This window comes from Pundamilia nyererei, unplaced genomic scaffold, assembly GCF_000239375.1.
Source record: "Pundamilia nyererei isolate P.nyererei 1_Seehausen unplaced genomic scaffold, PunNye1.0 scaffold00043, whole genome shotgun sequence".
Classification (NCBI taxonomy): Eukaryota; Metazoa; Chordata; class Actinopteri; order Cichliformes; family Cichlidae; genus Pundamilia; species Pundamilia nyererei.
Window position 1 is genome coordinate 1,305,513 of NW_005187444.1, and position 16,064 is coordinate 1,321,576.

At 37.3% G+C, this 16,064-nt stretch overlaps 2 protein-coding genes across 8 annotated transcripts in view; one reads left to right on the top strand and one right to left on the bottom strand.

Annotated features, from left to right (window-relative positions):
* sv2 (synaptic vesicle glycoprotein 2) overlaps window positions 1-10,493 on the top strand; it is a 10,885-nt gene extending 392 nt beyond the window's left edge. Inside the window, exons 2-13 of the mRNA XM_005731428.2 lie at window positions 2,283-2,366; window positions 2,586-2,747; window positions 3,252-3,414; window positions 4,219-4,340; window positions 5,270-5,433; window positions 5,526-5,606; window positions 6,285-6,383; window positions 7,670-7,758; window positions 8,053-8,180; window positions 8,545-8,640; window positions 9,495-9,654; window positions 9,827-10,493. Of these exons, the coding sequence (XP_005731485.1) occupies window positions 2,283-2,366; window positions 2,586-2,747; window positions 3,252-3,414; window positions 4,219-4,340; window positions 5,270-5,433; window positions 5,526-5,606; window positions 6,285-6,383; window positions 7,670-7,758; window positions 8,053-8,180; window positions 8,545-8,640; window positions 9,495-9,654; window positions 9,827-10,010 (1,532 nt within the window). The 3' untranslated portion in view covers window positions 10,011-10,493. The remainder of the gene's footprint in view (window positions 1-2,282; window positions 2,367-2,585; window positions 2,748-3,251; window positions 3,415-4,218; window positions 4,341-5,269; window positions 5,434-5,525; window positions 5,607-6,284; window positions 6,384-7,669; window positions 7,759-8,052; window positions 8,181-8,544; window positions 8,641-9,494; window positions 9,655-9,826) is intronic.
* A 3,352-nt stretch (window positions 10,494-13,845) lies between these two features.
* Window positions 13,846-16,064, bottom strand: part of ap3b2 (adaptor related protein complex 3 subunit beta 2) — a 57,274-nt gene continuing 55,055 nt past the window's right edge. For all 7 annotated transcript variants that reach the window (XM_005731437.2, XM_005731436.2, XM_005731435.2 and 4 more), the window contains one exon: window positions 13,846-15,183. In XM_005731437.2, coding sequence (XP_005731494.1) covers window positions 15,033-15,183 — 151 coding nt within the window. In that variant the 3' untranslated portion in view covers window positions 13,846-15,032. The remainder of the gene's footprint in view (window positions 15,184-16,064) is intronic.

A 16,064-nucleotide genomic window follows, 5' to 3' on the forward strand; every position in this document is an offset into this window, starting at 1 on the left:
TTTTTTTTAATGCTTTAAGTCTTTATAATAAGTTGTGTAGCTGAATTGGTCCCCCTCATGGGTCCTCTAGTTACTACTCCTTTTTTTGTTTTGTTTTAGGAAACCATCTGTCACTCTTTCATCAGCCTTTCAAAAGAATATTTCTCTGATGTTTTAAGGCTTCCACTCGGTTTACCCTTACTGACACTGTAAACTGATATTGGGTTGCAATTCACCTGGTCACCTGGCCTATAAAGATGTAAAAAATAATATTTGTTGTATTATACATACATACATACATACATACGTATGTATATATATCTTTATGGCTGGTTAGGTCAGCTCTAGCTTACCACCACGTGTATGGTATATGTTCCAGGGCACATGGTGCAGCCAATGTAAAATTATGAAAACATTAACAAAACAAAAAATCTTTAGAATACATAATAAAGCATGCTATTTGTAAAAGTCCATTTAAATTGAAAATACTTGCAGCTTCAAAAATTACTTACTTACTACTTTCTCCACCTTTTACATGTTTGTTTGTTTGTTTGTTTCAAAATTAATTGAATTAAACAAAATAATATACTAAGATGACAAAAATGAATATTTTAAAAAGTGACGAAATTTGTTTAACAAATTCTTTAAAATAAATTAATTCAAATTACATTTTTGTTTAAAACAGATCATACCTTCTCTTTGATAACACGTGCGTATTAACACACTCCTATAAATTCATTTGCTGAGTAAATTCAGGAACATTTCACGTGGTATAAAATGTAAATATGCTAGTAATAGAGAAAATTTGGACAGTTGGACCAGTATATTTTTGTAGCAGTGTAAAGCCTGAAAAAGTAGTTTTAAGCCCTCTTTCAGATCAAATGTTAAAATATTTTTTTAGGATGTTACTACTTTGAAATGGCTCTGAAAAGAATTTCCATTTCTGATAATCTGATTACTCTGTACTTTTACTTCTTAATCCTCAACATATATTTAAAGCGGTAAACAAATCTGTGCCTGATAAGTAATGGATGACTAACAGTTGATGTATTGATTTTTAAGAAGTAAAAAATGCTCATATTGATGTATCTGCTAATATTCTTACAACAGAAAAAAAGGATGGGGGATTCTTTTTAATTTAAAATTACTACAATACATTTCATAATCCAGTTACATTTAACTTTAATTATTTTCCACAAATGCGACTTTGCTGCATGTGCTGCAGAGAGTGTTGAGAGCCTCGTTTTCTGCGTAATATTCTGTAAAAATTGTTTTTGGCTTCGTCAGTGTATCAGCGAATGTTAGCTATTTGACCATATATCAAAGCTGCAACAGCTAATGTGAAAATAAAAAAGTAACTTGAAGAGACAGGAGAAACACCCTTCAACAGTGTTACACATTTTGATTTTCCATTGTTTGCCCACTAGAGGGCACTCTGCAACTTCCTTACAAAGAACACAACCAGCTGATCCAAGCAAACAAGCTATTTTTAAACTGCACTGTCTTATCTTAGTATTGACTCATAAATATCTACACATAATAAACGTTACAGAAATTTGGTTATACTTTGGTATCACTCTAAAAAATGTCATCCTACTATGAAACTTTCATTCCCACTTTGGACTAAATTGTGATGTTGTTGGTTTTTTTTTAAAATGATTTTTCATTATTTTGTGATATTTTGTAGCCAGATAATTATTATAACAGTTAGTTACTTGCCAGTTATTGCTAATTACATTTTCATTGCAACCATAGAAATGTATCAAATTATAAAACAGATGGAAACAACAACTCTGTCGTAACTTCATTAATATGTTTTAATGAAAGAAATGGTCTAACTGCAAAAAGCCTCATCAGCCAGTTACATGGCCCAGGCAAGCCTATTTGTCTTATTAAGTTAAGTTTATGGCTCGATTTATGCTAGTACAATGAAAGTAAAACTTTATACATGTTTGTGTTGTTATGGAATAAATATAATTAAGAGAGGGACAACTTTGAGTATAAACTAGGTGAGAGGCTGACAGGATGTGGACAGAAAGTGAAACTAGGCAGAGTGCACTGCAGAGTTGTTTTGATCACAACTATGTGTGACTGTGTGCAACGTATAGCAGAACTATATACGCATTTGGCTTGTGATGCTTTAGACCTGTGGATGCTTGCTAGAGTCTGCAGCTCTCCTTTTCCGGAAATGTAGAATAAAGATGATTTTTTGAGCTTTGACCACACTGAATCGGGGTCTTTCTCTGTCGGTGAAAGAATTTAAAAGAACCGAATTTGACAGTGTGTATTTGGCTGCCTTATAGGTGAAGTCATTTTTGACAGAACAGCGGAAGCTGGTGGGCACGTACCGCAGAAACTGACGTATGAGGAAGCAGTGGAAAGAGCAGGTAATCTAATAATTTTTGTTTTTCACTTAGTCATCGTAAATATGAGGAGAAAAGCATATGAAAAATAAGCTTATTTAAGATTTTAGGTATACACTTTATACCTTTAGAGGTGTAAAACCTGGGTGTTTGTGGTTATGACATAAAATTAAGATTTTCAAAGCTATGCAACAAGTCAATCATGAATTGCTTCTCCCCTTTGTTTATTCACTTTGCTCTCAGGTTTTGGTTTGTTCCATTGGCTGCTGCTGGTGGTTTGTGGTTGGGCCAATGCCAGCGATGCTGTGGAGATTCTTTGTGTTTCTTTTCTGCTGCCAACGGCACGCTGTGATCTCCAGCTGAGCTCCTCAGACATGGGCCTGCTGACAGCAAGCATTTTCCTCGGTGAATCATTTAGTCAACCACCTTAAACTCCCCTTCACAGAAAATGAAACAACTGTTTTTTTGGGAAAAGAGCACAGCTGTGAAAAGCAAAACGGAAAAAAGAAAAGCTTTTTTTTAAAGTTGATTGATTTATGTGACGTAACACCACAAGACCTTACACAAGCCAAACACACAAGACATTATTAGCCTCTGCTCTCTGCTTCTTTTGTAACCCTTTCTTATAAAACTGGAGCCATAACTGAATATACGACCATTTTATCAACCTCTGAAAATGTTGAACTATCAATAAAATCACTTTAATGTAATAATTTTATTAAATCCCTTCAATTAAAGCTGAAAATCTGCGCCTAATTCACATGTTGATTGTCAGATTTACAGTCCACTGTATACGGAGCAAAGCTGTCATTGTCCAAATACTTTTTTCCCTGACTGTAACTCAGTGTTTTGGGCAACTGACTGAGCCCACTGATTATACCAAGTTCATCTTTTTTTCCTGTTTTCCAGGAATGATGGTGGGTGGCTACATGTGGGGTTACTTGGCTGACCAGAAGGGGCGTCGCAGGGTTTTGATCATGTCTCTGACAGTCAATGGGCTGTTTGGGGGTCTGGCTAGCTTGGCTCCATGGTTCTGGCTCTTCCTGTTGATGCGGTTCATCAGTGGCATTGGGTAAAAACATGATTTTTAATTCTTTTTTTCTGTACAAGTTTACATTTTGCTAACACACATTCAACTGTTCCCAGGGCCACAATATTAGTGAATAATACCAGTTATACTTCACTTTGCAGACATTGTCACTTGAAGGACTGAATTATGAACTTGTACTCATATCCACTTTTGAGTAGATTTGTTTTCATATGTGATTTGTATACATTGTAATGTTGCTAGTTTAGAATATTATATGTCACTGATTTGTGCAAAGTATGAATATTTGTTGTAAAATGGTTTTATAATGGTGGTAATTCATGAATTTAAGTGATAATTTTAGAATCTATAGGAGACATAGGTGGTGTGGTTTTGACATCAGGCGGTGATGTTAAAAGTTACGATGTGACTTGTATTGCTACAATGCCTAATATTTATTTTGTGGAGGGCATTTTGGGAGAAAAAATCTTAATGACAGAGGGCAGTTTTCATATATACTACAACCAGAAGAGTTGCCTTCTGTTGGCTATTAAAAAAACATTCAAGTTTAGGGCAGTTCCACATTGGGAAGCTGCATCCTTCTTTTAGTTGTTTTAAATGTACCTCTGGTGTCATTAGAGGACAAAAATGCCCCTATTGGGGCACAAAGTTCAGTCAGATTAGTAATTGACTGGTTTGATTTTATTCAGTGTCATCATTTTTGAAATACCCAAATATAGCACAAGACATGCAGCATCCCTCCACGCTGTATTTAAAAACCATCTAAATTGTCTTTGTTAAACAACTAAAACAGCTAAAGAATAAACACCATGCTGTTCTCCTCTGCAGGGTCGGCGGGTCACTTCCTGTCATTTTCTCCTACTTCTCAGAGTTTATGCCCCGGCTGAGGAGAGGTGCGATGATCAGTTGTCTGGCCACCTTTTGGATGGCAGGAAACATCCTGGCTGCAGGTGGGAGCAAGGAGTATTCTCCATATAAAAACTTTATATAACTGTGGTTATGCCCCATTTTAGCATTTTAACCCCCTCCATGTGGGTTTTAGCGAGATGCTATTATATTTGAATGAACGGTGGAGTGTAAGGTATTACCTAATGCTAGCAAGCTTAGTTACCATGTTGCATATGTTGCAATATGCAAGTCCAAAGAGACTGGGTAGTGCTAAACATTGCTATGTAAAAGACCAGAAAATACTCAAGTTTCACTCACCAAAACTGAAGTACAAACGTCTTGAACAGGCTGTACCACTAAACAAGAATTCAATTTAAATGCACCAAAAGGCTCCAAGAGCACAAATACAATCCAGGAGTTCAGTTCAGTAACTCAAAAAGTGAGGCTTAGACAGTGACAACAGCTTCCTGTGTCGTGGCACTTATCAGTGTTCCTTCCTGTTAAAAGGAAGCTTTTCCTCCCTACTGTCGCCAAGTGCTTCCTCATAGTGGGTCTGTAGTAGTTGGTGCGAATTGAATTGAATTCAAAGTGACCACACCCCTAACTGCAGTTTACAGGTGAATGAGTTATAATAAAATTCACTTTTGAGACCACTGTTTTGAAGGCAGAAACTGCAGGCTTAGAAGATTTTAAATTCTATAAAGTTTGAAATTTTAACATGGGAGTTAAGCTAGACTCAAGTTAACTGCAGTTTTTTTTGGTATTTCTTTGTCAGCTTGATTTTCTTTTAAGTTCCTGATGTTGCTTCTTGAGGATTTCAGAAAAAAATAGCACATACTCAGTGGTGTGTGTTACCGGGTTTTTGGTTTTGGTGTTTAAAATTTTGCACAGACTTGCACAAGGTGTTAAACTCAACTTCTCTTAAAATAAACTGTAGTTTGTTTGTTTTTTTTGTGAAATATTGACCATCTGTGTTTGCCTTTGTCTGCAGGTTTGGCCTGGCTGGTGATCCCCAGAACCTGGGTAAAATTTTTTCTGGGAACACTGGACTTCAAGAGCTGGCGGGTGTTTGTGGTGCTGTGCTCCGTTCCCAGCATCTCGTCGGCACTCATTTTCAAGCTGTTCATGCCTGAAAGCCCCAAGTTCCTCATGGAGGTATTGAAAGACCAAAATAATGTTTGTGTTGCTTGGATGCTTTTACTTCTGAGTTGTCTTTAGAATGATTTTTTGTGTTCTGTCTTTTCCAGGCTAACCGTGAGAAAGAAGCAATCCAGGTTTTCAGATTGATGTTTAAGCTGAACATGAAAGGAAAAGAAAAGGCTCTTCCGGTATGAAATAAGTATACTACTATATGTTTAATTTTTGCTGCACATATCTAATAATTTTTTTTAAACAAAAATAAAACCAACTTAAGTCGACAAAAAGCAAAGCCAAAGTGATGCAACTGACAAAGATAAGGTGAAATCAAAGAGAAGTGAAAGCTACCGTGTGTGTTTATATTCCACATGTGGTTTTCTACAGTTTTGTTGAATCAGTAGCAAGCAGTGACTTTTACAGGAAGGTGAGCAGAAACAATGGCCACGCCCTTTCCACCTCCAAACAAAAAAGAGAACAAACATTTCTCCAGTGTTCAACACAACAACAAGAAAACTTGGACCAGATTACAACATGATTTTGTGCTGCATGACTATCCTTTTGTATATGCTGACATCCTTGTACATATTGCTGCAATCTGCATAGACATCTTCACCTGTCTGAACTCCTTCCTGGCTGAAAATTGTGAAATGTTAGTGCTTCTATAGTTATGTTTAAAAAATGTTTAGAATTAGCTGACAATAGCAAGTACTATAATGTACTTTAATGTGTATTTTTAGATCTCACTGGGCAAGCACTGCTTGCCTTGCTTGCCTTTACGAAACATCAGTCATCAGTCAACATTTCCTTCCTTCATGCAATTGTATAAAAGTACTGTAAGTGTAACAACTGTCCTCTGAACCCTTTTGTAGGAATTTGGTTTGAGTACAAGTTCTACCCAAAAAGGTGACAAAGACAAGAGCAGAAGCTTGGGTTCAAGTAAAGAACGTCTTGCAAATATTTTGAAAAAGGTGATGTAATTTGTTATTATTAATAGTTTAACTGATTTTTAGAATGTCTGGTAGTACTGTTTCAAGATTTAGGGTTTTGTTTATTTTAAAAAAGAATGGCTGAAAATGGTAAAATATGAGTATAAGATACTCGATCCTGTAAATTAATTTGACAAATCATTTCAGGTACCCAAAATGTTTTATGAACACAGCTCTGGGCTTTGGAAAGTGCATTTTTTAAATCATTTGGCCTCTATACACCAAGATGTGATTTAAGTGAAGCATTTTTAATTCAAGGGTTTAACAAAAATATTCCATTAACTTTAGGAATTAAAAACACATTTTATATACATCTGGGAATCTCAGTGGGATGAAAGTAACATGGGGGGTGTTTCTAATATTTTAATGAAAATACTTTATAGTCAGTGATTGCTGTTGCTGCTTGTTTGTTGGTATTTGTGCCTTCACTTTTGTCTTCAGTAACTGTAAATTATGCAGTTTTAGGCTAACATCAGGTGGCTGACCTGGCCACTGAAGAATGTCCCATTTATGGCCTTGAGTTCTTGAGCGTAACCTGTGCTTTGCACCTTGTTGTACACCCTCTGTGTTTATGTTAATGACAGCATCCCTTTTTGTACATATGAAAATTATGCCTAACTTCTTGAGAGTGTTCTTGACTTGGTTAGCTGTTGTGTCGTCCTTCACTTGATTTGTTTTCTGTCATTTTTCCCGGCCTTTTGTTCAGTGAATTAACAATACACCAGATTGTTCATTTGGCCACTCGTAAATTTGTGCCATCTTTTCAATAGGTTTATTTTGCTTTGTCTTTTTTTGTCTTTTTTTTAGTCCAGTGATCCCTGCCTTCACTTTCAAAGACCTCTCTTTGGAATTGACATTGAGCGTTACCTTGAACAGTTAGCGGATGGTTTATCTGCTCAATTAGTCACGGAAAAATGAGGGAACAAGCCTTATCTGGCAATAAAACTGCACAGCAGTAAATTGTTCAATTGCTTTATGCATCTGAAAACGAGGGACTTTGTATAAAAATGGCTTAATTCCTAAACAGTTAATATAACACTTCTGTGAACCCCTTGAATTAAGGTGGAAATGTTGACTTCAGTCAAGTTGTGATTATTTGGTTAATAGTATCCACTTGGACCAAACTGTATTTATAACAAAAAGGAAAAGAGCTTTTGTTTGTTAAGCTATTGAGTAAATGTGAAAACACTGACAGTGCATGAGCAGTTTAGGCATTTCCTTTGTTTTTTGTTGGTTTACTTATGAATAATTTTCTTGTTAACTTGCAGGCTTTGGCTCCCATTAAAAAGATATTTCAGAGCCCTTTCAGATCCAGGAGTATCCCTCTTCTCATCATTTTCTACTCAATATCTTTTGGGTAAGAAATGGGCACCTATACATTCAGGCTTTGCTTCAGCTCTGTTCACACTGTTCAGCTGCTGGGGGATTGTATTAGACTTATAAAAATAATACTACTAATGTGAGATAACCATTTGATATGCATCACATCAAGTGATAGGGAACAATTAAATGGCAAACTCATATTTGCACGTTCTACTGTGGTTTTCTTATTTCTTCTTTTTTTACATTTTAAAACTTTCACACTTCACCCTTTATTCTAAATCAAAAGTTAAAATCTTTCGTGTGTGTGTGTGTGTGTGTGTGTGTGTAGTTACTACGGGCTGTGGATGTGGTTTCCTGAGCTGTTTGAGAGAACCGAAGACGGCGGCTCGCCCTGCGCAAATGTGTCCCGCCCGTCTGTAGCGGCCAATGAAACCTGTGACACGGTCAAGACAGCAGGTGTGTTTCAGAGGATTCATGCTCATATTAGTGTTTTCATCCAGGCATCGCTGCTCACGGAGGCCAAGAAATCAGCTTTAACATTGACAGGAGTCAGTTTTTACAATACTTGGAAAGGAAGAGAAAAGCAAATATTTGAAACTTGCAACAAGTGCAGGACACTTCTGCTTTACTCTTTAACCTGCTTTAATGTGACTTCCTAACAAGCTTAAAGCACCAGCTGACACTGGACTCACTCAGGAAATTTCAGGAAATAACTATTAATGTGTTGTGTTTTATTTGTTTTTTCTGGTCCATCCATATCTCGCCACATGCCTTTCTCCTGTCCACACTCGTCTTCCTGTATTTGTCTGTTACCTCGCAGTATATACGGATGGCTTCATCACAGCTGCAGCAAACCTGCCGGGTAACATCTTCACTATTCTTGTGATGGACAGCACCGGAGGAAAGGCTCTGCTTTGTGAGTTTTTTTTTTTTCTTTCACAAATCAATCTGTTTTCATTTCTTAACACTCTCCCATACATGTTGCATATAATCATAGGTTGTGTATAAAAAAAAAAAATTAAAGATCATAGCAGAGCCAATCCAGGAGAGCCATTCCACTTCACAGTAACCCACAGAAATTGTGGCCACAGCAAGTGGTGCTCAAGAAACAGTCCATGGAGTGAATGGAGCTACACAGCTAAAATAATTGACATCTTGCTAGATGTTATTTAAGTTTTTGCAAATTTAATGCCAATCATATATCTAAGGCAAAATAGAGTAACACATGTATTTTTTTAATTTTATTTTTAGATGAATGGATTAAAGATACTCCAGAAACAACTGAGAGGTCCAGTCCATGAATTAAGCTGTCATTAAAACACCCATAATCATGCTTAATAGAATAAAAAAACGTTTATAGGAAATTCTATTTTCGTAACAGTCTGTTCTGCTGTAACGTTGTAACATAGAAGTCAGAGAGAATTGACTCGCGTTTGGAGCCAACCTCCAGTGGACATTCAGCTTTATTTTTCCGGCTTGTTTCTTGTAAATAATTTATTCTCTGAATTTGTCAGTGAGTTGACCCTTGATAGCATAAAATTTGTCCTTTTAGAGTTCGTCACTGCATATCACTGTCGTTAACACAACCCATTCATAGTTAAGCAAACGCTCCATCTTCATCTTCAAAAGCTTCGAGTCACAATTAAAGAAGCTCTCACACTACAAACAAATGTAGAAAATCAGAAAACCGAGCTGCTACAGAACACCCACCTTTAAGTCAGTGTTTAACAAAAAAATCATACATTTCTTCATCTTTGTTACTTTCTCCAGCCGGCAGCCTGTTGTTGTCCAGTCTGAGTGTCTTCTTCATCTATGTGGTTCAGACCAAAGCTCAGAGTCTGATCCTGTCCTGCATCTTCAGCGGGGTGTCCGTGATCGCCTGGAATGCGCTGGATGTCGTAGGAACTGAGCTCTACCCGACAAAGCTACGGTAACTCGAAACTCAGATTCAGCCATGTATAGAAATGTAAATCAAACTAAGATTTCTTTTTTTGTATTTTTTTTTTTAAATTGATTCACTCATCCATCGAGGTGTTTTATTCTAACTCAGAGAGGTCACATGCACATATACTGAATCTCTTTTCTTTCCATTTTTCTCTCAGGTCCTCTGCTCTTGGTTTCTTCACAGGCGTGGGCCGAGTGGCAGCGATCATGGGTAACTTGGTCTTTGGAAGGTTGGTGGATGCAAACTGTGCTGTCCCCATCCTGCTGGTGTCAGCCCTGCTGCTCACTGGAGGACTGGTGGGTCTTCTACTTCCACAAACCAGGCAGACAGAACTCACATGAACACTCGCGTTGTTTTAAATGGATTCCTCTTAACATCCTCACAGATGGGTAGAACGACTTGAAGCTCTGTAATCTCTGTATTTCCTGGTTGAATCCTGTGCCTTCTGTCATCTTTTTCTATGGTGCCTAATTTAAAAATTCCACTGCTAAAACAAATTGCTAAACAACAGTTGGCTCTCTCTGCCTTCCAAGAATTACTGCGTTGGAAAGCTGAGAAAGAAGTGCCAGTGTGTTATTAAAATCCTGGACACCTGTAAAAAGTTTATGTAAATGACAAAACCCTATATTCAAAGTGAGAAAATGGGGCCTTATTATCTGGTTTTCTGAAGAGTGATGGATCGACTGTAGGTCTTGTGTTTTTGCTTTCCTGTCATGTTTAAGAAACTAGTTTTGTATAGTGAGTACACTGTTCTCATAAAGGGCTGAACGTGGACAGCAGCAATACTCAGGTAGGCTCTGTCATATAAATGATGGTACTAAGGGGCCCAAAGTGTGCCAAGAAAATATCCCTCACATGTTTACACCATCACCACCATCCCAAACTGTTGATACAAGGCAGGATGGATCCATGCTTTCATGTCGTTTACACGAAATTCTGACCCTACCAGCCAGATGTTGCAGCAGATATTGAGACTCATTAGGCCAGCCAACACTTCTGTTTTCTAATTTTGATGTCTTATCCAACAGGAAAATCAATTAAAACAGCTGTCTGTCCAAATGCTCAGTTTGAACTTAAGTAGGTCGTCTTGACCGTGTCTACACGCCGAAATGCACTCAGGTGGTGTCATGTGATTGGCTGATTAGATATTTGCCTTAATAGCAGTTAACCAAGCGTACTCAATAATGGGGACAGTGAATGTATATTATGTCACAGTGGAGGATGCTCAAATTTAGTCTTATGCCTTGTCCCTAATAGGACCTACTCAGGGACATGGCTCTGGCTTTGAGCACACAAACCCTCACTCAGGCTGCATTCAAATCTTCTGGATGTGAGGCTCAGCCAATCCGAGAAGGCTGACTTAAAGTAGCTGCAGTTTTTTGTCATGTCTCTTTTGAATTGTGAAAAAACAAGGCCAAGTGTAAGATAAGTGCTATTAGTTTTTGTTTTTTTAAATCATTTTTAACTGTGAGTCATGCTAAGCTGTATTAGTGCAATCTAAGAATAAAACCGTGCAGCTAGAAAAAAAAGTGTTTTAATAAGTTGCCTTCAAATATATGTCTGAATAAATGGCCTTGTATGATGTTTTTGGAGGTTCATGACCTGCATAGGTGGTGTAATCAGCCAAAGTATCATAGCAAATGGGTTCCAAAACGTCTATACTTATGCACAGAATAGATTTTAGTAGGTTCAGTCTGATATTTTCCAGCACAAACTGGATCAGGCAAGTTTAGTTCAGTTTGAGTGGAAAACCAAAGATTTCAGAGTGCAGTGATGGGAAAGGACCAAATCATTTACAGACTACCTTATTATCTTCCTGAGAGACTACATCCATGATCCTATCAGGGATTTTGTAAAAATTTAAAGCAGATTTACAATTATTTTGTAATGCCTTAATCAGGGTTTTAAATAAATGCAGCTTTTTCTTCATCTCACATGTGTGTTTTTGCTGTTTTGTTGTATCAAATAAAAAACAAGAAAGACTTCCCACATCCTTCCTACGTCTCTTTACCATGACGTCGATGAACAACTTCATGAGGTCAAGGAAAGGTGTGAAGGAAAGTTTTTAAGGTCTTAGGAAAAGAGAAGCAGTCATGCTACTAATGTGTTGCTAGCTAACCTCATTATTTACAAAATGTTCATCCAGCTGTTTCTCTTTAATACCACTTTGTTTACCAGCTTTTTGTTACTTTTAACTTTCGCGCTGAAATTTAGTAATTAAGAAATTGTGCTCCAGGGTTTTAAATGTCACTACAAAGATGCCGAACAGATGGACGAGTTTGATTTCAGCAAATACAGCAGGCTTTTTACAACTTCTGTTTTACTTCCTTATTCAAACTGCCAGTCTTACTTCCTTCAGTTAAGGCAGCTGTCTGTGGTCGATTTGACTAAAGACCATAAAAAAGTAGACACACGCAACACCATATCTGTACTTTTATTTGTATAACTATACTTGTAATACCTCAGGACCACATTTCACAACCACACACGGGTATGAGGAACTGTACTTTGGATATTTTGAAAGCAGATGAAACATATGGCCCTACGTATGATTTGGAGAATAGAGTTCACTCTTTTCTGTATTTTTACTTTTGAAAGTAGACTTTCTTATTGTTTACTTTCATCATCATGGCTGCTGGAGCGAACGGGCAAATAACAGACAATGCGAGGAGTACGTTAAAGGCCAAAATAAAGTCCTTTCACTACTCCTGTAGCTTTGGAAGATTACAGTTACAGTTTCCAACAGTAAAAAGAAGTGCACAGATACTGCTAGAATTAAGAAACATGCGTCTGCAGCACAGATGAGGATATTAAAAGGAAAAAAAGGGGCATCAAATGTAATTAGCCACGAAACCAGCCTGACCACTGAGATGAAAAGCAACACTTAACTTGAAAATCACGCACATTATCTTCAGCACATACTCAAACATAATCTAAATGTTTCTTTACTAAATCAACTTTATGGAAAGCTGAATGGGTTGAGTTTTGTTTTTGTGAATATTTCACTTCAAAGCTTCATTGTGTTATTTACTAGTAAATATAGGCTGAGTTTTCTGAAAATAGAAATCTAAATGAATGCATTGATATTTTTGACAAATATTTATCTTTGCTGTATTGCCAAAAATCAGTTAAGTCTCATTTGGGAAAGCTAACTCTATAGCTACAGATAGCAACCCATTAGCTTGACACAAAACACGAGAACTGCTAGCTTTGCCTTCTCGGAAGTTAATAAAAATTAGAAAAATATGCTACAGCTCTATGGTCAATATATTACTTCCTTTATGCACATAAACAAACTGAAGACACAACTACCACCTCATTAAATGTAGAATGACTTACAGTAAATGCTTGTCTACAAGACTCAGTTGAGAATTTAGTGGGCAAAAATCCTATTTTTTTACAGTCCCGATTCACTTATACGAGAATATCACCAGCAGATAAATCATTTATCCAAATGATCATTAGGAAAATAATTTGCTGATATTCGTTAAGTATTTTTGTTGGCGTTGGGGTTAAACGCTGGGTTTAATTCACAGCAATCAGAGAAAAGCAACCAAAAAAACATTTCTGTATAATCAGCATGAGGATTTTTGTGATTTTAATGTGCTTCATGATGATGTCAAGTCAAGTGTTACAGTTTTTAATCAAAAGCGCTACTTCTTATTGTTAGGCTGATACTCACTCACACACAGACACACACCACACCTTACAGTAGTACTGCATTGCATGTTGCAATAAAACAGCATGTATACATTTCAGCTTTTATCAATGCCCCACTTGCTGTGATGAACATGTGCACTTTGACAGCTAACCACATGCTAAAAATCACCAAATTATGAGATAAAACTCTGGGGAATTGTTCATTAATATTATACCAAAATCACATAGTTGAGGTTGAATGGTAGCCGTCTTAGATCAGCTATCTTCTTGTATCTTGTAATGATTTCAAATAACTGTGACAGTGCCACCTGATTTGAGGGAATATGATAGTCTTTTACCCACTCCGTCTATCTCAGAGTATCTCGCCATCTTAAAGCAGTTTGATAGCCCCTCAAACCAGTTGCAGCAGATGGATGCCCATCCAGAGGAAAAGGGAGTTTTTGTTGCTCACAGGGGGCATCTGATTGTTGGGATTTACTCTATATTGTTGTAAGATTTTTATCTTTTTTTGTGAATTGTAGCTATATAAATAAAATGAACTGAACTGAAAGTTGTTTCATCTTCATGTTAACACCATAGAAAGACCTCCTTTAGTTCCGACGAAAACCTGTGGAGGTCCAGTCTTTCCCCAGCGTATGATGTTGCTCATTTGTCATAGAGATGGTTTAGTCATTACCTGATATACATAAAGTTGGAATAAAAGCAAAAAGTATATAAAACCAGCAGTCGCAATGTAGATGGGATTATTTCAGTTTCCTACACTTGGATTAAATCTAGCCTGAGATTTAAAAGAAAAAAAATCAAGGGAGCTCGTGAGTGAGCGACGTTTATGGTGTAGGACCACTTTATTGGGAAAATAAAGTGTCCTGATCGCCAAGAGTCACATATTCTTACTGCACAGTGTTAATAGCCTGAACCTAGTGAACATCTTACTGCACATGTTTTTGTTTATTTTTTGCTCACCTAATCTTTGTAAAGCCTGACTACAGCATTAACAGAAGGCGGATGAGTCCAGTTACTACTACTGATTGAAGATTCTTCTGGATTTTTTTAAAAGATGTGTCCTACTTCAGATTTTATTATGTACCAGGTGAGAGCACAGAAAAATCTAGCATCACAAATTGGATTTGAATATCACGGATGACTTAGTCGTCGCTGTAGCTGATTTTGATTTCACAAATGATGAAAAATGCAGTTTATTCAGTCTTTGTCGATGACAACTGAGCAACTGCCTCCACTGAGGAAGATCACAGGCTGTGGCTGAACGTTTCAGAGCCACTGTTTTTTTTCAAAGTCAAGAATAAACCTGCAGCCTCGATTAATGTTTATCCAGGAAACAAATTCTGACATTAACTTTATACTAAAGAAAAAAAGGTTTAGATTAAGTAAATGTGAGTCCAGTAAGTCCAATTAGCTCCTCAAGGAAAGAAAAAAAAACCCCAAAACGTTCGGAAATTAGTATTTTTGGAAAGCAAGTAAAAACATTCAGGTTCAGTTTTAATTGTCAGGTCCAGGTGTGGCATTCACTGTCTCTGGGAGTCATTTCTAAAGGTTTGGGGCTCTTCTAACAAAACAAATGTTGTGGAAGCTTCCTCACTGACACGGCTCGCAGGAGATGCTACACTGACAAGTCTTAGATGATATGTGAGGGATGGCTGAAGTACAGGTGGAGGCGGAGTTCAAAGCTGGAGAGCTGGTTCGCGTCACTGCGTTAGAGCCTGGAGGATGTCTTTCACCAGCATCGTGCCGATCACCATTTTCTCACAGTTGACCGTCAGCTGGGCGGCTCCTTCCTCTTTGGTTGCCACGGTGACCAGCACCAAGCTGCCACTGGTCACCGTCCTGCCTGCAAACCTGTGGACAGGATAATCAGGAGGAGGAACAGGAGGACTGAGGTCAAGGCAGCAAAGATCAAGAAGTAAAGATGAAGCCAAAGAACAAAGAAGGGATACACATCGCGTGAGTCAGTGAGACAAAAATATCATCTGTGAAACACAACGAGTGCAAAATTAGTGCAAAAAAAATGTTTTTGGTTTTCTTTTCTAGAAATTTTCTAGAATACCCTGATCAACATTCTCAGAACTGCATCAGATCCGACTTCAAGTCAGCTGATTGTGAATATATGTGTAACTCTTTCCCCCCCTAAAAGCTTGAACAGCTGATGCTGTATCAGGTTTGTACAGATGATGTAGTGGTTCCTGAATGTCACAGTCACAGGCTTTTGTCATGTATTTCTTGTGTTTTGTGTCTGTGTTAGATTTGTTGGTTTTGTTACTTTCTTCTGCTTTCTGCGTTTCCTGGTGTCTGTCATCATGTTTAACGTCCACACAGGAAGCAACGTTTTTCTAGTGTTTCCTTCTATTATTGTAGATCTTTACCTTACAATATAAAGCACCTTGATGCAACTGTTGTTATAATTTGATGGTATATAAATAAAACCGGACTGAACTTAAACTAAAAACAGTCCAACTACTTATGACCTTAAGATTTTCAGATTTCCTCTCACTCAAGCACACATTGTAATTTAAATAGGACTAAATGTTATTAGTTCTGTGATGTAGATAATGTCGTTGTGGTCATAAATGCTAATCCCCTTATATCTTGGATTTTTGAGACCAGATGTCACAAAGGAGAAGTGGATCTGATGGAGAAATAAAAAACACAGCCTACTTATTGTCATGTCAAGGTAGATCCTCCTGACAGCATTTGCTTCTTTATCATTTATTTTACTCAAG